Raw genomic sequence first — 22360 nt, forward strand, 5'->3', positions numbered from 1 at the left:
GGCATAATCTCTTGGTTCGGTTTTCCCGCTTTCGAGGGGTGCTCCTAGTGTTTTCAGGCCGTCCTGTGTTTCCATCGCTATCTTCGACAAGCTGCGCAAAATCTCTATTGCCGTGCGGGGTATTGAAAGGACTCTCCATGTAGCTTTGACTGTTGGTGTTGCTATGGGGCTTAGTTGGCGTGACTGGATACTTTGTCTCTTCCATAACATCAGGTGGGCACTGAGCTAAAAGTGAGTAATCGGTTCAAAAAGCGATGAATGAACTTACAGGAGGTGTCCAATGTTTCTGGCCGGCGTCTTTCGTATCCATAATGACTTGCCAAGGCAAGCAACCTCTTCGTCTGTCAATGAGATAAGAAAACCTTGTAGTCAAAGGCTCTTGTGGTGAGACAAGTTGTCGGTTGGGGTTTGTAACCTAAACGCAGTCGCTGTGACGCGGCGCTACTTTCACTTTCACTTTCACCTTCACTTCGACTACTGGTCGTCTTAGTAATCACCCGCCTTTGTTGTCTGCACAAACAATCCGCTTACTCACCCGGTTTTACTCCTGATTGCCCACAATTCGGAACTGCAACACCGGCTCCGACTTCAGATCTCCGACTTCAGGAACCAAGAAAACATGGGAAGCAGTCGAGTGATCATCGGGATCGATTACGGCACTACTTATACAGGTAAGTGGCGTGGTCTAGATCGCAAAACGTTCTGCTAAATTTTCTAGGTGTGTCGTTTTGCGAGATCCGATCCCGCATCCGAACAATCACACGTCGAAATCGTACAAGATTGGCCTTCATGTCATGGCAAGTTCGGTACAAGAGAGAAAGTACCTAGCGAAATTGCCTATCTGCAAGAAGGTGTTAGATGGGGTTCTGATATCCCGCCACATGAGAAGCGGCACATGTGGACTAAACTTGAATTAGACAACCGCGAAGATGGTAAGGTTGCCAAGATCAACAATGAGCTATCTCTCCTCGAGTCACGTAAACCGCCCATGAAGATCATCGCCGACTTCCTGGAACAAGTCAAAACTCATTTGATCAAGAACCTTGACGACAGGTATGGCAAAGAACTGTGGAGAACGCTTCCTATCACTTTGGTGGTCACGGTCCCAGCGGTGTGGTCAGATACCGCAAAACACCGGACTAAGCAGGCTATTGAAAAAGCCGGATTCAGCTCTCTAGCGTTCAAAGAGTTGAAGATACCTATTGTCCTTACCACGGAACCAGAAGCTGCCGCGCTGTACACAATCAAGACGCTCCGCGGTACAGCACAGGACGCTCAGTTCGCAGTGGGCGACGGCTTCACTGTTTGTGACATGGGAGGCGGGACTGTCGACCTTATCACATATCGCATTACGGCTATTCAGCCTACTGTCATCGAAGAAGCCTCGGTGGGTAATGGTGCCCAGTGTGGTGGTAGTTTCGTTGATCGTGCATTTCTTCACTGGCTTGAGCGTCGTTTAGGTACACAAGACTTTGTTAAAATCGCTGGCTCTCGAAGCGAAGAAATCCCACGTACTTCGCTCAACGAAAAGACGGCCCAACTTGTTCAGGATTTCACTATGGGGATCAAATGCGGCTTCTCAGGAACCCAAGAGAATTACTTACGACTGCCATACCCACTGAGTACTATCGATCGTGATGAGAAGAGAGGTATTGTTTTTGGAAACCTAAAAATCACAGCGTGAGTTCCGAAGCTCAAAACCTGATGAATGATTATTGAAACAATCAGGGACGATGTAAAAGCCATGTTTGACTCATGCCTCTGTCGAACGTATGAGCTACTTCAGGAGCAAACTCGACGTGCACGCATAGGAAATTTGAAGATTAAGGTATGTTGTTTATCGCAATACCGATACGTGTATTCCAGTGCTTTTACAGTCATGTGCTCCCAGCGAGTATCTGCTAACTTCTTCAGTATGTGTTCATGGTTGGTGGTTTCTCAGAGTCACCATATATGTTTTCAAAGATCAAAGACTTCCTGGAGAAGCAAGAGATACAAGCTATTCGACCCCCTTACGCGTTAGTATCCCCGACACACTGATGAAGATTATACTAATTCACTGTAGTTGGTCAGCGGTAGTCCGAGGTGCCGTCACCAAAGGACTTGAGAAAGGTGTCGGTGCAGTCTTGAAGCGAAAGAGCCGTCGACATTATGGTACATCTTGTACCAGACCTTTCCAAAAACGTGCACACAAAAGGGTCGACATGATCATAGACAAGTATTCTGGAAAAGAGAGGGCGATTAATCAAATGAAATGGTTAATCGAGAAAGGACAGACCCTTCTTGCGTCAGAGGCAACCCACGCAGCTGCAGAATTAACGATGAATTGGTGGGTTGGAAAAGAGAAGCAGATTGTGTGGAAACTCCTCTCGTGCGATGCAGACATTGCTCCATCACGATCTGTAGACAAGGTAAGCAAGCCGCTTCGGGGAAGCAACACAGCTAACATAGATCAGTCAGTATACCGTGTAGCAGTGCTCACAGTCGATTCTAACGACATACCCCTGGTAAACCTGAAACGGAAAACGAGCCCATGTGGTCGCCAGTACTACTCTATCGTTGTTACTGTGCACATATCTCTGCAGTCTTCTCTGGAGTTCTACGTCACAATCAAGGGCAAGAAATTCGGATCCCTGACTGTCAGCTACGATTGAGGCTCAGTGACCTGCCTTCCGTCGAAACACAATCCTTGGCTTTCTGGTGGAAAGAAGATGGTTCAGAAGACGTCACTACACATCAGCCCCTTCTCTCAGAACAGAGGACTGCTATTGGATTCGGGGCTATAAATGGGAGATGGAGAGTATCAAATTGACTATCTGGATGTCAATGCACTGCATGTGGGAAACATGTCATGTAACTTGGGTCATTTGCCCTAGGTCACTTTTGTACCGAGAGCAGTGTCCGGCTGGCAGATTTTTTGACTTTGTTCACATGTAGCTAGTTAGCTGGTCATGACTCGGCTCTCATTGAGTTCCCCAATGCCATAATATTGTCTTTTCATTACCCATTGCAATGCTGCCCTTGATTCCAAGACCTATCATGACTTATCTCTTGAGAGTTGCAGTTGCTAGTCACACGAGAAATCGAATTTTGCTAGTCGAATACTTAATCTACATTTCCTGATGAGGCGGGATTAAGTGACAGAAGAACCCCAATGCACTCACTGAGACGACGCATTTTATCGACACGACTATGCACTATTTCCACTTGAGAAACAACATGAAACATGATGAGATTGTAAGTATTAAATCAACGCAATCAAGAAAGATGTACGATTCTTGCGAGTGCGCAAATGTAATTTGTAGTATTTTCCAGCGCGGTGTCAATGTTTCGATAGCATATGCAGACCCCAATTCATGGAGATAAGAAAATGTAGATATGCATGCCACGCGGCTGTGATAGAATCAATGCAAGGGAAGAAAGGAATGACTCTCTTCTATCCGCAGTGTTCCTCGGAACGCATTACCAGTAATATCATTCATCACACTATGTTCCCTCAAGATGCCATCAGCTCAGTACCATCTCCCGAAAGAAAGGTTCCCTGATGAATTTCTAACTGAACTCTTCTAACAGATTCTCCAATACCCCTTCCAGCTAACCTCTTCTTCCAAAACAAGTAACAACAATACTGCGCTTTTCGTGCCTTACCCTCGCACGACATGTCGTCACACAAGTACACCACATGAGACAGCCGACAAACGCTCTTCTCTAGCGAAATATGTCGTCTAACCAAGAATCGCCCCAAACGTCATTCGCTCACACACGCATGCGTGCATACCGAAAGCCCAGCCCACCATGGCACCAAGCATCCGCGCCAAAATCAAAAACAAAGACCCGGACAGCCTAAACATGTACCCGCATATGAACCACCGTCATGCACAAACTCACCACTCCTTGTTCCCTCGCCCAGTCTAGCCCCAAGTGGGGTGCCGACATACCGAACGACGCCACGGGACATTCCGCCTCACGCAACCAAGCGGACAACTGCAAGTCTAAAAAACCGACTTAAACAAAACGATTCAAAAACACGGTACAGCAAAGGCATGTGCACAGCAAAATATTCCCGAAGCCCCCCCGAAGCCCCAGATCACCATGGTAAATTAACCTGCCTTCCACACCCACAAAGATCGTAGAGGGAGGGAGGGAACCAACAAAAAAGCTCTCTCTCCCCCATCTCCGTCCAACAAAGCACGTGCAAACCCAAACACACAACCTCAAACGGTAAATGGGAGAAACGGTCAATCGTGATTCGAGAAAGGGCAAGCAAAACACACATAAACAAGGCCAAACCCCCCCAAAAAACAAAAACAAAGTCATCCAAAATCATCCTTCGCATTCGCCCTATCCGGCGTAAATCCAATACCTATAATAATCGTTGAGCCCGTTGAGACACACACACACATACCTCAAACACCACACAGACTCCCCCTTTGGCAAGGAAAAAAAACGTTAGAATCCCACAGCGCCACCTGCGCGCACCTTCGGTAAAGGCAAAAAAGTCCCACGCTAAACCACATACGCTGTAACTTCACCCCCGCTAACTCTGCTTTGGGGATAAAGCGCAGAGACTAGATCTGAAGGAGAGATAAAGAACGGGTTACGTTTTGCGTTTTAGCGTTTTGCATGGGTGTGGGGGGGGGGGGAAGGGCAGAGGTGTGGAGTGGGTTTTTTTGGCGATAAGATAGCGGGTGTTGCGCCGAGGTGTCTGTGGTTGGAGGAGAGGTTGGAGGGGTAAAAGGTGGGTTTTTGCGGGGTTGATGATGGTTGACATAAGGCGTGAGATACGGGATAGTAGGAATCCACAGATAGGATGACTGGACCTTTTGCGGGTCGTAAGTAATCAAGGAATATTGAAACTCCCGACGTTGCTCAGATTTGTGAAGGGGCGAAAGATACGACATCTTTTTTTGCTTTCTTGACATCCTTGACTCTTTTGCTTTTTTTTAAAAACATCATCTCGCCGCGTGTGTGCACGCGTTTTTTTCCGTTCCTGCGTCGGTAAAGGAAAAGGGAAAGAGCACCGCCCCTCCTCTTCCTCCAAAAACAAGTTGACCGATTACGGAGCTAAAGCTAAGCTTCTTTTTGGCGTAGGTAAGTTCAGAAAGTAACTAGAGGGGGGGGGGTGCTAACCGCTCTGCCTAACGAACTGTGTTTCTTTTTTGCTTTGCAGACTGATACGATAATCAAGGAAAAACGTTCTTGAATGCGGATCTTCTTGTTTTTTTCTTCGTTCATTGTTTGAACTTTACATTACGAACCGAACGCGAAGAATTCGATAGATCTACCGTACCCGATGATTGAAGCGGCGTCGTTGCTTGCTCCGGCGGTGCTGCTCCCGACTCTCATCGTCATCCACGTGCTCGTGGGCTACCTTCGCAATCCGCTGCGCAAGATACCTGCTGCGCATCCCACGGCGCACGTGTCGTCGCTGTGGATAGCATGGGTGCGCTGGCGACACATTGAGAATGCGACGCTGAAAGAGGCGCATGCGAGACTGGGTCCGATTGTGTGTCTGGGGCCCGAAGAAATCAGTATCAATTGCGTCAAGGGTGGCATCCGCGATGTCTATGGCGGGGGATTCGAAAAAGTCAATGCGAAAAACGGGTATAATTGGTATTCGTTTTTTACAAACTATAGCGGGTGAGCAATGAACTGCCCTGTTTGAGACTTGAAAAAAAACAATCGCAATATGGTTTTTTTAGCGGGCATTGACGCGTGAATTGGCAGAACCGGCAACATGTTTTCCACGGGCAGTAATAGGCTGCATTCGCAGAGAAAGCGTATGCTGAGCAACATTTACAGCAAGTCGCATGTTCTTGCTAGTGAATCGCTGCTCGTACAGGCATCGACAATCATGTACAAGCGCTTCCTGCCGTATCTAGAGTCCGTATACGCAGGACCCGAACAGGGAGTATTGAACATCTACGCACTGCTCAGTGCAACAACCATGGATATTGTGACGTCCTACATCTTCGGACTGCGAGCAGGGTCGAACCTAATCCAGAACCCCCAGCAACTCGCCTGGTTCTTGGACCTCTACTACTCACGGCGATCTTTCAACTTTTGGCCGCAAGAGTTCCCGCGCCTGACTAGCCTGGCGGAGAAATGGCTGGGCTACCGCTTCTCACCCAAATGGGTCGACGAGGCAAACAGCAAGATCGAGAGATGGGTGACCAAAATGTGCGATGAGGCCACGCGTGTGCTGGATGCTGGCGTCGCCGCCGCAGGGGTCGAGGACCGGCCTGTAGTCTATCAGCAGCTGCAGAACAGCATGGCAAAGGAAGCAAGTAAGAGTTTGGGTGGCCTGCCGGATCCTACCGCCATGGCAAGTGAAGTCCTGGATCATCTGGCCGCGGGCTTCGACACCTCTGGTATAACGCTCGACTACGTCGTCCACGAGCTATCCAAGCACCCAGATATCCAGACCCGTCTCCAGGACGAGCTCCTCGGCCTATCTCCCCGCCTGGCAGCATCCTCAGCACCTAATCTGCCCGACCCGAAAGCCGTCGACGCCCTTCCTTTGCTACATTCCGTCATCTGGGAAACCCTGCGTCTTCACTCTGCGATTCCCGGCCCACAACCGCGTTTCACGCCCCCGCAAGGCTGCCGGCTTGGCCCAACAGACGAGAAATCGTACCATGTTCCGGGCGGAGTCAGGGTGAGCGCCAGCGCCGGCCTGCTACATCTGAACGACGACGTGTACGAGTGTGCAAGTGAATGGCGGCCAGATCGCTGGTTGGGACTCGACAAAGTGGCCGACGACAAGCGGAGGGACATGGAGAGCCGATGGTTTTGGGCATTTGGGAGGTTAGTATAATCCTTTTTTTTCTTGTTGCTTGACGTAATTCGAGCTGGCGTACGCTTACACTGTGTGTACTAGTGGTGGTCGAATGTGTGTGGGAAGCCACTTGGCAGTGTACCGTAAGTGTCTACTAGTCCCATGTCCCCCCCTTCCCTTCTTCACAGCCACACAAGGAGGGGGGAAGGTGGGAGAAAGTGACTTTGAATTCCTACTAGTTTCAGAAGCTGAGTAGGTAACCCAATATGCTGACGTGGACATAGAAATGAAGTACATAGTCGCGGCCCTGTACTCAAACTACCGCACCACGATTATAGATGACACGGGCATCAAGCAGTCCGACTCATACACTGCACCGCCCCAGAGTGAGAAGCTTATGATACGACTCGAGAAACTGACGTAGCCACACGGGGAACACGGGGGCAGTGAACATGTTTGGACCCTGATAGCCTCCGCCCACCGTCAATGGGGGGATCCCACAAGCAAGTGTGGCTGCACAGCCGCACGTGCAGTAAAGAAAAATGGTTGATCAGCGGCAAGCTACGCAAAGCACAGGGAGAGAGTGAGTAGAGTAGGGTGTGTGTGTGGCTTACACACCCGCGGCGGACTCCGGGTCTTGGAGCTTCAACGCCGGGCCCAAATCGACGCCGTTGGAAGCCTGACCCGTGGTAGAGAGGTATCGAGTTGGGGTTGGCAGTGGCCAATAGCATGCCCGAGTCTTTGCTGGTGCTTGGGGCAAAGGGCAAGATGACGACAGCTAGCCATTCGAGTCATTTTTACGCAGCTGTACAGAAGCAACTGAGACTGTCTATCGTATTTGCCTCCTTTTTCTGAACAGTCTCATGATCGTGACTCGCCATGAGCTTATGCAATGCAGTCTACTTATCAGCTTACTTGGCGGTGTCTCCGTGTACGTACAGTCCATCAGTTCAGATTTTCTTCCCTTACCTTCAGCCCAGCACCCCTCCCCCGTCTAGTCCAGTTAGCGTAGGCAGCTCCGAGGAAACTGGGCCTGCGGTATCTCCGGAAAACATTCAGAGCCAATGGAGTGGTAGGGTTTGAGGACCGGTGTCGAGACCGGCTGCTGCATCTTGTCCTTTGTTCCCGGGATCATGGGTATTTTGGTGTGGAACCAGTGACAATGTGCGTGTACTCTACTTCGTTTACCAAAGCTTCTTGGCTCCATTGCATGACCCACAGCAAGTCGAGAAGGTCTCGCATCGACCGATGGGCTGGACCTAGAGCAGAATGTGAGGAGGCGTAGACAAGACTGCCTCAGAGTACTTGTCACGCGGTACCCTCTTGCCACAGGAAATAGGTGTGACAGTAGTCTATGGAAAACGGGTGAGCTGAAACGTTGTGGGCTATGATTACGTTGTGGGAGCTGCTCCCGAGTCCGGTGGAGTCCACAAATTTGGGCTTTGCACGAATGGCGTGCCGAGTAGGCCCCAGTACGTACCTACATGTCGAATGTTATCTTGCCAAGACTCAGTCAGGTGCATGAGGCTACGAGCGCCGTCTTTCCCAGGCAGAGGTAGTAGTACGAGTGTGTGTGGCACGACTAGTCATTGTCGAGTTTCACATCAAGATAGACACTTCCCCCCTACATTCTTTTGGTAGTGTGGAAAAAGTACTTCGAGGTACATGTTTGACCGCAAACTTGAGGTCGATTCAGGCGTCCGGTGCAGAGTCTGTACACATGATACGGAGCCAGTGAGGTCGATTGATGTCACTGGTCTGTTAGCTCAGATGCATGACAAGTGTAGGTGCAGTAAAAGAGCGCAGCATGTTCATCACGCGGTGCTGCCGTGGTTGCTAGTGCAAGAGTGCTCGTTTTGATTTCTCATCTCTCCGGACAGTGCGGCAGTTACGGGGGCGGCACAAGCGTAGACGCATGAGGCACATTTGCTGTCTACGGCATAGTCCAAGTCCGAGTACTGCACACGGTCGCATGTTTCAAGCTGGAATCACCGGTTTCCGTGTGAGGGCCGAGCACTGCTAGTATGCGAGTAGGTGGGACGCAGGGAAAGAGAGACTTCCAAGGCTCCTGTGGCAAGTACAGCATGCAAGTGCAAGCTACACTCATTCAATGACCCCACATTGGTTCAAGAAGGGGGGTGGCCAGCAGGTTTGTCAAAGCCAGCTCGAGAAGCCGAAGCCGGTCCAGATTGGTTTTTGGAGTGGAGTAAAGTTTTTTTTGGCTTGACGAGGGGAATATGGGCGTCAGTGACGGATTGTGGGACCAAATAGATGTGTACATGGATGCCAAAGCGGGACAACGATCCATCTGTGCGATCCCTGCTGTAAACGTGTGCGTTGTAGAGGGCATGTTTTTGTCATGGATGGCCAGTACACGAGCATTGTACGAATTGGTGGGCGTCATGGGCGTCGGGGGGTCGGTGGTGACATGTCGGTATTGCGCAGGCAGCGGTGGATATGGGTTAATAGCAGGCGAAAAAGTAAATCAAGCGCATACAAGGCGGGTGTTGGGATAATATTGGCGACATATGGAGAGCGGCAATGGCGCGGGGCGGTCATGTGCTAGGCGGGAACTGCGCGGGGGGCGGCCAAGGAGCGCACGGAGGGTGAAAGCGCCAACCACGTGAGCACAGGCGGCGGTGGCCCAGGCACTGCGCGCAAGGGCGAGAATGGCGGAGATGGGATGGCAAGGCATGGCGATGGACGATCAGGCGTGGCGATGCAGTTCCCGGGCAGAGGGCGCCTAGGGCCATGGCGACATCTAGCGCTGCTGTCAGAGAGGAAGGCTGCCGAGCTAGCAGGCTCATTTGCTGGCCGGCCTGGTGGCTAAAGGGATGGTGAACGGGGGTGCGGGCCACACAGTGCAACGTCGTAGAATTTCCTTGGGCCACTCGAACGGCGCGACTGGCAGTCTTTCGCTTGCACATCACCCCCCATCCCTGCTAACCATCCACAGACCCCCCCCCAGCCACCAAACATGCTCCATGGCGATCATCCCTCCTCCCCACATGCTTCTCGTTGACGGCCGCCTCCTCCTCTGGACAACTCTCTCTGCTCCCCCCCGCCACAGCCCCCAGCTTCTTGCTGCTGTCTGTTTTTATTGACCTCGTTGGCTGCGCCCGCCGTGCGTCATTCCTGGGGCCTTTACGCTGTCTATGCGCCTCAGCCGCTCAATACCCACCGCCCATGCACTGCTCTCTGTGCGTGCCCAGCCTCTCATTGACGACAGGTAGTCTGCTTCCACGTACGATGTCGCCATGTGTCTATGTGCCTGTGTGCCGTCATGTGCTGTGAAACGCCATCATGATTGTGTCGCCGTGTACCAGCCTCCACCCCGTCTGTCACTCTTGGAGCCTCGAGGCCAAAAAAGAGGCACGTACCGGGGGCTGCCTTCAGGCCCTCCTCGGCCTTCTCAGCGTGCTGGCCGCCATGTGTCTGGGGACGTGTTCAGGACTCGTCGTGTACTCGCCCGGCCGCAGTCATTGTTGGCCTCGCTCGCGTCTGTCGTCTCCAACTGCCGCGCATCACAGCCTGGCTGAACGGCCACATGGCGGTATATTGGGCGTGGACGGGAGTTTATATGTAGCCTCCTCAATTAAAGTGTTCCAGATGGCTAAATCCCGTGTTCCTGCTCTGGGTGTTTACCAGCTTACGAGCGTGGGGCTCTCCCGCCGCACGCAACCGGGGCCCTCGTTCAATATCCGTCGACAGTGCCCTGCCTTGCCCAAACCTGGGATGACCGTTGGATTCAAGCACTACCAGGCCTTCCTTGCTACTCAGGTCCTGCCGCTGCGCCGTCTGTGCTGTCCTAGTCTTTCATCGCTCGGCTGCATGGAACACCCTCGCTCGGAACTGATAGCACAGACAGGCTGGTGCTGCAACCAAGCTGCAAAACAACACCTGCTGAGTCTGCGACTTTATTCAAAAGTGCTTCTCGACGTCCAGCGCTGCTGCTGCCCTCCCAAGACAGCTGTTGCCCCTGCCCCAGTCCATCTTTGTCGCTCGTTTTGTTTCTGTCCAACCGTTATTCGCCCGCTTGCACATGCGCATACCACCTGGCCAGCCCTCCGTCCTCGTCGTCTTCGTTGCATACTCCCACTCCGTCGTCATCGCCCAGAGCACATTCGTTTTCCACTGTACCGTCCGACCGGCCTGTTCCAAGACGGCCCAGCACACATCCAACACATCATCACTACTTTCAGGGGTTTCTCACGGGCAGCAGCAGCGGGATCCACCGACACTTGGTCAACAAGCGAAAGATACTAGTCTTGGATGTAACCGTGGCTACAAAAGAAGTAATACCCCCAGAATCTCTTGCCATTGGCTACACTAGAGCTTGTTCGCATGATCCACGCCGCCTTCGTTCATTCCCTTAGCACGCACGTTAGTCAAGGACCCTACAACCTTGATCGGCCGCGCTCGGCACAAGTTGCTCCCAGAGACTAGAGCCTGCGTAGCGAATCATTAGCAAAGCCGCCACGGACCCGTACGACGTCTGTAGAGGAGCCCCGATTCTGACGGACGCTTCAAAGTACGCTTGCCAGCTCTCCTACTGCATGCACTACCTTTGTACGTTGCTTCTTCTCGAGCTATCAGACCTCACTCTTCTCAGAGCTGTGTGTATTTCAGTCTTCCATTGCTCGCCTTTACAACTCATCACACACTGCCCAAAAGCTCTTTCCCCGGCTCGCCATCGCTTCTGACTTGGTCCACCAGCGTAGCCCTATTTCCCCCCTTCGACGCCGTTGGAAAGCGCCCGTGTCCGTGGCTACGATTGGAATTACACCAATTACCTCTCTACCACGGTTCGCTACCACCACAAGAGGACCCTTTTGCCTCTTATCCCCTTTGAGTAGCTTTTACCTGCTACCACCTTCACCTTGTACTTGTACCTAGGTGCTATGTATCGTGGAAAAAGTCTTGGTCATTACGATACATGAAGCAGCGCACACTGCGAATACTCATCATCACAGGCGCAACACAGACTGCTGCTGCTAATATTACTATTACTGCTACTGCTGCTGTTCTCAACAGCTGCACCATTTCCGACTTGGATATTACCGTTGGGTGTGGAGTCATCCCTCGCAGGCGCCAGCGGGCCTCTAGTTGGGTCCCACTGAACAGGCCGACCACCATCCCCACTGCCGCCCAAACCGTTACCATAACGAGGCTTCTCAGTGGTGCACCCCAGATCCAGAATCGGCAGTGCACAAATCATCGCACTGGGCAACGGCACTTTACCTCTCTTCGACTGGACTTTCCAGGTCAGGGAGCACCATTCCGCACCGCTGCCCTACAAACAGAGGGCTCTGATAGGCGTAGCGCCCATGCGAACAGTCTCTTTACGGCTCATACCACATTCACCATTACCAGTCGGCTTATCGTCCTCGCTCTGCTCTTTGTTCGATTGGCCCGGCCTCTTGGATTATTACCTCAACGTTCGCTACCGCCTATCGATACATCATCAAATTCGCCTGTTCTCAATATTCTGGGGCACTATATAGGTCGCCATTGCCTTCAACCACAGCCCAGGTCGGCTGCACTACCATAGAACACTTGCACACCAGCTTCATAGCCACAACCACAGCATCTCGACAACCACACCCACGAAGAGTAGCCACTACCTTGACCGACCACTACCACAACAAACCCCATCACTACCACTACCATTGCAACTGCCACCGACACAACCATAGACGAAGCGGGTTCTAGAACCCCGACCACGACCGCACCGTCACGACAATGTCGTTCTCTTATAATTACTCACTGCAAGCATCATATCCATCACAACGAGCCTATGTCCCATATCAACAACCCCATATCCCCACACCGTCGCCGATATACTCGCTTCCCATCACAAATACAACGCCATCAGGCGCACTGAGTCCATCATCATGCTTCCTCGAAGTACGGCAGCAGCCCAAAGAGGCTCTTGTCACCGTCAAGGGCAAGGAGAAGTTCAGGAAGCCACTTGACCCACCGCCCATGCTCGAACTCAAAGTGAGCTCAGAGATAGACCCCAGCCAACAGTTCCTACAAAACCCCTACCTCTTCGTCAGCGTCTCGCTCTACAAGCACGACAAAGACGAGCCAATCGAAGGCACACCCTTTGACATCCTAACGGGCACGCTCGTCTCATCGCTTCACCGCCTCAAAGACGTCACTAACAAAGACGGCGCCTTCTTCATCTTCGGCGACATCTCCATCAAAGTCCAAGGCACATACCGCCTCCGCTTCACCCTCTACGAACTCCAACCCTCCTACTTCACCCTCGCCGACCTCGAACAACACAAAGACCTCGAGCGCTACCAAGGCGCCGCCCTCGATCCCCCAGAATATGGTACATACCAATGCCTCGGGCACGTCTTATCCGACAAATTCAACGTCGTCCTCCCCAAAGACTTCAAGGGGCTGGAAGAATCCACATACCTCTCCCGCGCCTTCTCCGACCAAGGCGTCCGTCTGCGTCTCCGCAAAGAAGCCCGCGGCATGATGAGCAACAAGCGCAGTATCGACGCCGGAAACCCTACTTCCGATCAGTCGCAGCAGCAGCAGCAACAACAACAACCGCTCGCCAAGAAACGCCGTGAAGATAGCGTCGAGAGCGCTAACCCTTCCAGTCTCATGTCTGGCTTCTATCAAAACGTCAGTCCGTTTGTTAATACCCCGTATCTGCAATCTCAGGGACTGCAGGGCCAGAATATGCAGAACCAAGGGTTGCAGACGCCCGTCAGACATGATGCGAGTTATGCATGGAATCTAGCGTATGATCCGTCGTTTATGGGGTCGTGAGACGTGGTAGTACATGGAGGGGGAAATCAGGACACACTTTTTTTCGGTTATTGCAGAGGGGGAAAAGGCTTTAAGATAAGGGTTTAAAACTAACGGGTGGAGTTGGTGTTGCGTTTTTGGAGAGTTGCAGCTGGGGTTTTTTTTTTGGCTGCAACGTCTTATCCTCTTTTCTTGACTTTTTTTTTTGTTCGGGAACTTTGGCACTGGTGTGTGTGGGAATGTCTGAGAGAGAGAGAGAGAGAGAGAGAATCACTGATATGGGGGCATGAGCGTGTAGCATGTTTCGATGACACTTTTTTTTTGCGAAACTGAAATGGGTTTTAGCGATTGGGAATTGTGTTTTTCTTTTTTCGTGGAACGCGTGTGTGGGATCTTGGGTGCGATTGGGATGGGATGGCGATATGATGGAGCATTAGATGTAATCAACTACTCTTTTTTGTTTTTCAAAATGACGTGTCCCTTTTACTTGGTTCATCTGGAAGGATCATGGTGACGTTGGTGTGGGCTTTGAGTTGGTGGTCATGATGGTGTACTTGGGGTTGTTTGAGGATGTACAGGAAAAGTTGGTTTTGCTGATGCGATGTTGTTGTTATATGTAATATGGACTGAATTATCTTGGGAATCTTCTCCCTTCCCACTTTCTCTGTATTTCTTTCAGGTGGAAATCTGCACAGCGAGGCGGAAAGAAGTGGTGTTGATGCCGGATGAGGAAGAGTAGTCGGATAAACTGCGCCAAGTACAAAACTTCCCACCACGTTCTCGTATCCGACCTTTCGTCTTTGTCAGCAAAGAAAGGGGAAGAGACTATTCCATCACCCACATCCCCACTTTTCACTCCTTGTACAATCCAAGCTAAAAACCAGCGCACAAGCACTAGAATTTCCAGTCACGCCGTCAGTTTTAAACAAAAACTTCTCTAGTTATTTCGACATTATGCAAAAATAATAATCCAAATGGCAAAAACCCATATCGATGATTCCTGACATACATCTATCCACACCTACACACACACGAGCAAAAAAAAAGAAGAAACCTCCCAATACTCCAATCATTCCCATAAACGACAAGTTTCCCAAGGTATCATCTCCAACCAAAAATTGCCATACAAGCTGGCAAATAAACAACCAAAAAAAAGCGTAGAAGCAAAATAAGACAAGACAGAGTGAGTAAGAATAGTGGTACAAGCGAAACCACAATCGACTGAAAAAGATAGAGGAGAGATGAGAGAGGGGAAAAAAACAAGGGGATAACTGTTATTCCCTTCTCTCCTCGCTCAACTCGATAACGAACTACCAGAAAAGAGAAGAAAAAAAGAGAATCATTTCGATCTCCACCTAGTGCCCAAGCACGGAGAGAAGATAATACGATAAACACTCGCACGTAAGAAGAAATGACGGGAGGGGGATATAGAGAAGAAGAACAAAAACAAGAGGAATCACGCACCCCCCATAACAACATCATCATCATCCTCTCCCTCAGCATCAATATCCATCAACCCCTCATCCTCGTCGTACTCGCCATCCACATCCTCGTCTTCCTCCTCCTCTTCCTCATGCCGTTCCATTTCCTCCTCCTCTTCTCCTTCTGCATCTTCATCTTCATCCTCTTCATCTTCCTCATGAATTGGTACTTCGCGCCCTTTGCCCTTGAGATCGAAGCTCGCGCGGGATGAGCTGGCCGAGCTACGTGTGCTGCGTCTGCCACCATTGGGTGTAAGGGGTTTTACGGCGCCGCCACCGCGTGAGGCATCGTGCTCGACTTCATCGCCGTTTGTGACGGTTTCGCCGAGGCGGCTGCGGGTGCGGCGCAGGGATACGGTCCCAGGGGTGAGGCCGCCTCCGTTGGCTGAGGGTGACATTTGGGCTTTTGCGCCGCGGCTGGGTGAGAGTTGGATTTTCGAGACGGGCGCAGTGTGGATCGCCATGGGGGTATTGCGGATGCGGTTTGGTGTGCTGGTTCGTCGGCGCGACCCGAATGGGCGGCCTGGACGCCGTTTTTGAGCTGGTTGGCCGGGGATGGGTGGGAAGATTTCGTAGCGGGTTGGTGGAATTGCAGGTTCCTCCATGTGTGAACCTGCTAGAGCGATTGTAGATCCGTTTGCGAGGGGTGTTCCGGGAGCAGGGGAGCCGCCGTTGGTCGAATCTTCGGCAGCAAGCGCATGCGCAGGAGCAGGTGGGAAGGGTTCGGTGTCTCCACCATTGCCATTCGCCTTTGCAACATCCATCTGCACGCCCTCTTCTGCTGCGGGTTTCTCTTCGCCTTCGTCGCGCTGTTGGACTGTCTGCAGAGCTGGACCATCCTCATACTGACCAAGTCGACCCATAACGTACGGAGTCCAGACAAGACATTCGGGATTAATCTTGGGATTGCTTGCGGCGTTGCACTTTTCAATGTAGGACTTGAAGTACTCCAGATCGAGCCGTAGTGCGTACTTTTTGGTGACAGGATCGCGGACCAGGGCCCGCAAGCCCTCCAGTGCGGATATAATGTCGTCAGCAGTCATGCCTGTGCGGTCGGATATGGCTGATATGCTAATTGGTTGTTTCTGTTGCAGTAGCTCCTCACATAGCACAAGCCGCCAGTACTTGCGGTAACTTACAAGACCCATGTCACTGAGAGGCTTCTCGGGACTACCAGTTTTGCGCTCCACACGGGTGAGTAGGTAGGAAAACTCAATCAGATACTGCCCATAACCTTTGCGCTGGTGAATGGGTAGCACAAGGATACACGAGACATTATTGAGTGAGCTTGGTCGTTTTTCTTTGGAAAAGTAGCCAACAAAATGACAGCCAAACTGGTCGTTCTCCGTCATGACATAGAACAGAAATGGCTCAACGTCATAGTATAACGTTTTAGAGCCGAGGAAGAGTTTGGCAAGCAGACAGAGGTTTTGGCAGTATACAGGGTTCTTTCTACCGTCGACTTCGAAGAAAGAGTATTTGCCGTCGCGGTATATCTCATCGCCAGGTGGGTGTTTTGCTGGGCATTTGAGCTAGGCTTGTTAGTAATGCTAGGATAACAACAGGGATACACGCACCTTATGCCGCCACGCGACATAGTCGGAATTCATGTACTTGAGACAGAACTCGCAAATGTAAAGCACCCTGTTCTTGCTATACTCCTCCGGGTAGGGAGCAGCATGCCAAGTGTCGATCTCCCATCCGCCAAAATTAACACACTTGATTTTGCTTGCAGTGGCTGCTTGCTTGTGTGACCGTATCGGCTCAGGTGGGTAAAGAGCGGCTTGCTTGGCTTTCCAGTCTTCCTCAGCCTTGATCCGAGCGTCATCGAAGCGCTTCCGGTCGGCTTGCGTAGGGTATGTCTTGGAAGTATCCGCATCAGCCTCCGAAAGCACTCCGCCGTAGGGTTTGCTCTTGGACTCGTCCGTCTCCTTGTCCATGAAACCTGCAAAAGGCGTGGGATATTGAAGATGTATAGCTGGGTAGTGTGGGGCCTCTGGTGATTCTCGCGCCGCCTGTGCAGCGCGGCGATTTCTTTCGCGACGCTCTCGATCTCTCTCACGCCGCCTCTCCTGTCGTTCTTGCTCAATGGTAAGTGGGACCTTTTTCTTTGGTTTCGAAGTCACAATCTTTTGAACCTTTTCGTTGTTGAGATGGAAGGCAATAATCAAGCTAAGACCTCGCGCTTCTTCTTCAATCCACGCGAGTGGTCTCTTATCGGTTCTTTTTGGTTGTCCACGCCGCGCTCGTGCTGGTCGTAAACGGGTGGTTTCCCGGTCTGATCCAGTATGCTCTGCATCGCCCCCACTTTCATGACCATCACCCATGGCACTACGAGCACTTCGCACGCTTCTCGACGGCGGTCTGGGTGAGTTTGCAGCTATTGATGGGGCCGCATCCGAGTGGGTGGCCTCCGATGGTCTCCTCTTTTTCCTCGTTTGCCGTGATGGCATAGGTGTTGATGCCTCATCTCCATGCGAAGTTTTGCGCTTCCGCAGCGAACGGAGGCCGTCTGGTTGCTCATCTGGAAGGATCAAGTCTTTGAAGATGGAATGTCCTGCTGGATCAACACCACGCAGTGAAGGGAGCAACTCCTTGGTAAGCTTGTTGGAAGAATGCCTACGACGAGCTGCAGGCTGTTGGGGCTGGGCCTCCTCCTCTTCCTCTGTTGGAAAATTGTCGAGGCAATGATCGCATCGCCAACGCTTTGCATCTAGCACTTGTTAGTGGAGCCAGATTGGGCGTGACAAGAGAGCATACCGTCATCGGGACTAAGCGTGTTAGCGCCATGAGCGCATTGCCGATGTGCTGCAGGGACAACATGTCAGCTACCGAAGCCAAGGCCAAACATTCGCAGTGGACCACTCACCATTGTCTCCACACACGGCGCAAGAGAGGTACTCTTCAAAGTCAGGGCTGGGGTCGTTGTCTTCGTCTTGTTTGCAGTATCTGGTTCGAGTCAGTCTACACTATCGGACTTGGAATTGCCCAGAGCAATACTGACATGCACACATTGGGGTTGGACGACTTGACGAGCTCGTCTTCATCGCCGTCTTCGCTCCCCTGCCACTGGTTTTCTTCTTCAGAGTCGGCGTTTGTTGAGTCGTCGCTGTCGCTGGACTTGGCATCCGATGATTCTTTTGCAGCATCTTCAACATCGTAGTCGTCTTCCTCGTCCGAAACGGACGCTCGACGCGCTATCTTGACATCGCCCACCGGCTCAGCGTCGTCTTCGTCGTCGTCGACCTCTTCGCCCTCGGCATCCACATCTGAGCCTTCAGCGTCGGTTGTATGACCGTGGGTGTCGGGAGCGGGCTGGGCGACAGGAGGCTGCGCGTACTCGACATCATCCATCTCATATTCGCCATCAGCATCCAGGTCGTCCAGATCGGTGTTGCTCGCGGTCTGACCCATGAGCTCCGCCATGGCCAGGTTGACGGCAGAGGCCACCTTTGAGGCTAGAAACGCCAGTGTCGCAGTCCGAGGGTTGTGTGAGCCTTAACACATGGGATGGGTGGGTGGTGGCAGCCCCGGAGGCTAGTGGGAGCGGCGGTTGGTGAACGCGTCGTGTCTGTACTGCAGCGCGTTGTTGCGGGCTGGGGAGACGCCCAACCGCGTTTCTTTGGATAGAAGCAGACGTGGCAGAAATCCCGCCGGCAGCCAGTGATTGCAGTGAGATGTGGCGGGCTCGTGGTCGCGTTGTTGGGTGCTGTGGGGAAGGCGGAGGAGGGCAGTGGCAGCGGGCGCAATTGTTCCGCGGAGAGGCGAGGTCAAGGTATCGGGATCCGTGGTTCGTATGAAAGTGGGAGTCGGCGCGACACTGGCAATAATTGTAGCTTGTCTGGAAACGGCGTGGGCGGAGCGTTCTGGTCGTCTGAAGTGGCTCTCTCTCTGCCCGTAGGTCGGGGAGGCCAAGACACGCACGGCCGCATCCTCAGTTGACGACGCCGGCACCTCTGCCCTAGCTTCGCAGTCGACGACGACGACATTGACAACCACCACCACCCCCACAGCACCACTGCGACTGCATATACACAACCGCAACCATGGGTGTCCCATTCGAGGCTCTGCTGCCCTATGCTATCATGACTGGCGTGAGTCAATGGCGCCCGGCTGCGGCGGGCGGGGGAGATGACTAACCGGGCTGCAGTTCTTCGCCTTCAGCGCAGTGTCGGTCGGAAAGCTCAAGGAGATTCAGAACGGAGGAAAGCGGACGCGACGGGGTATCGATGCATGGGACAGGGTGAGTTGTGGACTGTGAGCGCCGAGGGCGCATTGAGCGGCTGCTAACATGGCTACAGCAAAGTACCACTCCACTCAACCATGACCTCATGCCATACATGCACTCACAAGACGCCAGTGATGGAACGCGACCGCCGACTAACAGGCTTCATGCGTGGCCAGACCGACAAGCCCGTCGCCCCCGCCGGCTTCGAACTCAACAACCCGTGGAGGGTACGTACCGAGACAGACGACATACAGTCAGGTTGATGCTAACCACGCCCCCAGTGCGAGCAACGATTCTTCTAGGCCCATGTACTTCTCTAGCACCCCCACGACGCACTATGTCGAGCGACACGGACCCGGTAGATATTAAGCAATCAATTCTTTTCTACTTAATCTCGGAAGGCATACCAGCAATGCCGTCGCGCTCTGCCTGCGTGAGCTTGATGCCAAAGTACTTGTCCAACCCCTCGACTCTCTCTGCTTCGCTCTTGAACTCGATTTCCTTGGTCTTCTTCCCACGTATGTTCCATTTCAGCGTTGCGGCTACCATACTCATCTTGCCTATCAACTCGCCGTCTTCAAGAATCTTCTTGTCTGCTATGATCTTGCTTGTAAAAAAGATGTGCCGACTGGTGCTGGTGAAGTAGTTCATGGCAAAATAGTCCTGCAGCTGGAACTCGAGCTCGGAATACGCGTACTTTATTTCCCAGTCGCTGTCGTCGCTCCTCCGGTACTCATAGACCCAGAGACGCTGGTTGGGATCCACGTTACCGGGGATGTTGCGCCATTGGAGGCGAGCTGAAGCAGGCTGAATGTGCTTCTGCACCGTGCCTGTGGGATCCAGAGGCATGGGCACAACCGGACCATCGCCGCCAAAGCCAACATCAACATGGTACTTGATACCGCCAATGGTGATAAAGTTGATGTAGTGCATCCAACCCCCCGAGCTGGTGCCTTCGAAGACGCGACCAGCGCCCGAGTAGAGGGTGAATCCGAGCGAGGTCAGCAGGGTGCCGAAAAGGCAGTTGTTTTCCATGCAGTAGCCACCACGGCCATTGTTGTCGCCGATGATCTTGTTGAACAGCTGCTCGGGGTGCACAGACACTGAGTGATGGGCCGAGTAGTGCAGCGCGAAGTTCTCAAAGGGAATCTCTGCAAGATGCAGCTTCTGGAGCAGCGCCAGGTAGTTCAAGACGTCAGCGTCGGGAAGGCCGGCCACGCTATATCGGCGCTGTTCCTGCGGTAGCTTGAGCCGATCGAAATAGCGGGCTATCTGAGACTGCGAGTAAGTTGGTCGTGCACTCATGATGGTCAGCTTTGGCGTGAAGAGAATGACGCGTCGTCGGAGTCGCAACCGCAGCGCTGAGCAAGCGCACAAGAACAACACATTCGGGCAGAAGAGCAGGTGGCGGCCATGGTGGAGTCAAAAGGAAACGGGCCGGCCAGCGAATGTGAATGCGAGACCAAGGTCTGGGCGGTAGTGGGGATGTGGATGTGGATGGCTGTGTGCCTGCCAAGCGCATGAAGTAGCGAATCTCCCGCCCCTTGACGGGCGGCATTGCACCGCATTGAGGCCAACCTCGATGCTGCTCTAATACATATGGAGTAGAGTCGTAGCGCCCTCCTCTCCTCAACACTCGCTGCCACCCTCCACCGCCATGCCTCGCGCCCCGTGAGGCCCCAACTCTCTCGCTGGCTGCTACGCGCATCCTGTTCCTCTGCGCCCCCGTCGCCCTCTCTATCCGCACCCTCTCCGCTCCCCACCGCCTCGACTCGCCCACTCGCCGCCCGTTGCGACTGCGAGCCACCATGAGCAACAATGGCCTGCGCACCCAGTTCCCCTATGCGGGCGACGCCCTCAGCCCCCGTCCCCAGTACGGCTTCCCCTCGCCCACGTCAAACTACCCGTCCGGTGTTGAGGCTCCTTCGCCTAGCTTCTTCCCTATGGCCTACCAAATCTCGCCGCGCTTCGGTACCAGCGCCTTCATTCCCCCTCCAGACGTCTTTGTAGACGGCCGCCGGGAAACTGTCCGCGAAAACGGCATGTACACACCGCGCAACTCGGGAAAGCGCGGCCTCGATGCTCTCAACACCGACCCTGTCGCCATGCACCTGCTGGTCGAGACGGCTATAGGAGACAGCCAGCAGTTTGACATCCTCACCGTCGAGGAGGTCGACGCGCTCAAGCAGGAGCAAAAGGTGCTCGACACCCGCCTGGCCACGGTCCGCCGCAAACTCGAGTCCGAGACCAAGATCCGCGATGCCACCCGTTCGCTCGGCCGCCTCGCTGGCACCAAGGGAAACGGTCACAAGAGAGGCCTGGCCAGCAAGGGCAGCAATTCAGTCCCCGACTACGATGCCAAAGAACAGGAAGGTTTGGAATCGAGCAACCGAAAGGTCGAGGAGTTTATCCGCGAATGTCTGGAGATTGAGTCTCGCATGCGCATGATTGACATGCAATTGCTCATGCACACAGCTGCCGTGCTCCAACTCACGCACAAGGGACCCAAGCAACGTGAAGAAAACGACCAGTCGTCAGAGGATCGCTTTCGAAGACCGGACAGCCCCGCCAGCCTCGACACGTACGATGATACCCGGCTGAACGGCATGGGCGCGGGTGTTTTTGACGAACGAAGCCTCTACCGAACCCCGGAGAACCTCGACAATCTCATGGCCGTACTCCAGAACGGAACCCACCACCAACCCGAGCGGTCGAATCAAGCATTTGGCGCACTGGCCACGCGGCTCCAAGAAATGAATGAGCGACTACGCAATCTCATCATTGAGGCCAACCCCGAACGAGATGAGGATTACTCTTTGCCGCCACTTGTGCTTGAAGGAACATTGGATGCTTCAACCATTGACCGCCAGCTCGACTTTCTCGACCAGGGTATCCGCAACATCAGCGTAGAACAAGCCAATATCCGCACAAACTCCAGACAGACGCTGAGCGAGGTCGAAGGCCGCCTGGAGAATATCAATAACCAACTTTATTCGGTCCTTTCCCGCTCTGAGAACGAACAAAACGAGAAGATACTTCCACCACCAGCAATCAACGGAAATGGCTCCACAGAGCAGCTCAACTACATGGAGGATACCTTCT

General features: G+C 52.8%; 8 protein-coding genes across 8 annotated transcripts; 5 read left to right on the forward strand and 3 right to left on the reverse strand.

Annotated features, from left to right (window-relative positions):
- Positions 1-619: 619 nt before the first annotated feature.
- On the forward strand, positions 620-2654 carry COCVIDRAFT_34070 (hypothetical protein; the record flags this gene model as incomplete). The annotated part of the gene is made up of 6 exons (XM_014705555.1): positions 620-634; positions 719-1680; positions 1729-1828; positions 1915-2018; positions 2066-2333; positions 2457-2654. 6 exons carry the CDS (start codon positions 620-622, stop codon positions 2652-2654), a joined length of 1647 nt encoding a protein of 548 aa, XP_014561041.1.
- Positions 2655-5293: 2639 nt separating this feature from the next.
- On the forward strand, positions 5294-7202 carry COCVIDRAFT_34071 (hypothetical protein; the record flags this gene model as incomplete). Its single annotated transcript, XM_014705556.1, has 4 exons — positions 5294-5640; positions 5728-6807; positions 6881-6921; positions 7063-7202. 4 exons carry the CDS (start codon positions 5294-5296, stop codon positions 7200-7202), a joined length of 1608 nt encoding a protein of 535 aa, XP_014561042.1.
- Positions 7203-10387: 3185 nt separating this feature from the next.
- On the forward strand, positions 10388-11154 carry COCVIDRAFT_34076 (hypothetical protein; the record flags this gene model as incomplete). Its single annotated transcript, XM_014705557.1, has 2 exons — positions 10388-10782; positions 10842-11154. The coding sequence occupies 2 exons, from the start codon at positions 10388-10390 to the stop codon at positions 11152-11154; spliced, it is 708 nt and encodes a 235-aa protein (XP_014561043.1).
- A 551-nt stretch (positions 11155-11705) lies between these two features.
- On the reverse strand, positions 11706-11996 carry COCVIDRAFT_87744 (hypothetical protein; the record flags this gene model as incomplete). The annotated part of the gene is made up of 1 exon (XM_014705558.1): positions 11706-11996. The coding sequence occupies one exon, from the start codon at positions 11994-11996 to the stop codon at positions 11706-11708; it is 291 nt and encodes a 96-aa protein (XP_014561044.1).
- Positions 11997-12598: 602 nt separating this feature from the next.
- Positions 12599-13285, forward strand: COCVIDRAFT_48009 (hypothetical protein; the record flags this gene model as incomplete). The annotated part of the gene is made up of 1 exon (XM_014705559.1): positions 12599-13285. A coding segment is annotated over one exon (687 nt), but the record flags the coding sequence as incomplete, so codon positions are not given.
- A 1720-nt stretch (positions 13286-15005) lies between these two features.
- COCVIDRAFT_88023 (hypothetical protein) lies at positions 15006-18456 on the reverse strand (the record flags this gene model as incomplete). The annotated part of the gene is made up of 5 exons (XM_014705560.1): positions 15006-16562; positions 16608-17749; positions 17791-17838; positions 17900-17979; positions 18035-18456. The coding sequence occupies 5 exons, from the start codon at positions 18454-18456 to the stop codon at positions 15006-15008; spliced, it is 3249 nt and encodes a 1082-aa protein (XP_014561046.1).
- A 620-nt stretch (positions 18457-19076) lies between these two features.
- On the forward strand, positions 19077-19560 carry COCVIDRAFT_34079 (hypothetical protein; the record flags this gene model as incomplete). The annotated part of the gene is made up of 4 exons (XM_014705561.1): positions 19077-19124; positions 19181-19277; positions 19391-19485; positions 19540-19560. 4 exons carry the CDS (start codon positions 19077-19079, stop codon positions 19558-19560), a joined length of 261 nt encoding a protein of 86 aa, XP_014561047.1.
- An 82-nt stretch (positions 19561-19642) lies between these two features.
- COCVIDRAFT_34080 (hypothetical protein) lies at positions 19643-20563 on the reverse strand (the record flags this gene model as incomplete). Its single annotated transcript, XM_014705562.1, has 1 exon — positions 19643-20563. One exon carries the CDS (start codon positions 20561-20563, stop codon positions 19643-19645), a length of 921 nt encoding a protein of 306 aa, XP_014561048.1.
- Between the last annotated feature and the right edge of the window lie 1797 nt (positions 20564-22360).

This window comes from Bipolaris victoriae (genome assembly GCF_000527765.1).
Source record: "Bipolaris victoriae FI3 unplaced genomic scaffold scaffold_8, whole genome shotgun sequence".
In the NCBI taxonomy this organism is placed as follows: domain Eukaryota; kingdom Fungi; phylum Ascomycota; class Dothideomycetes; order Pleosporales; family Pleosporaceae; genus Bipolaris; species Bipolaris victoriae.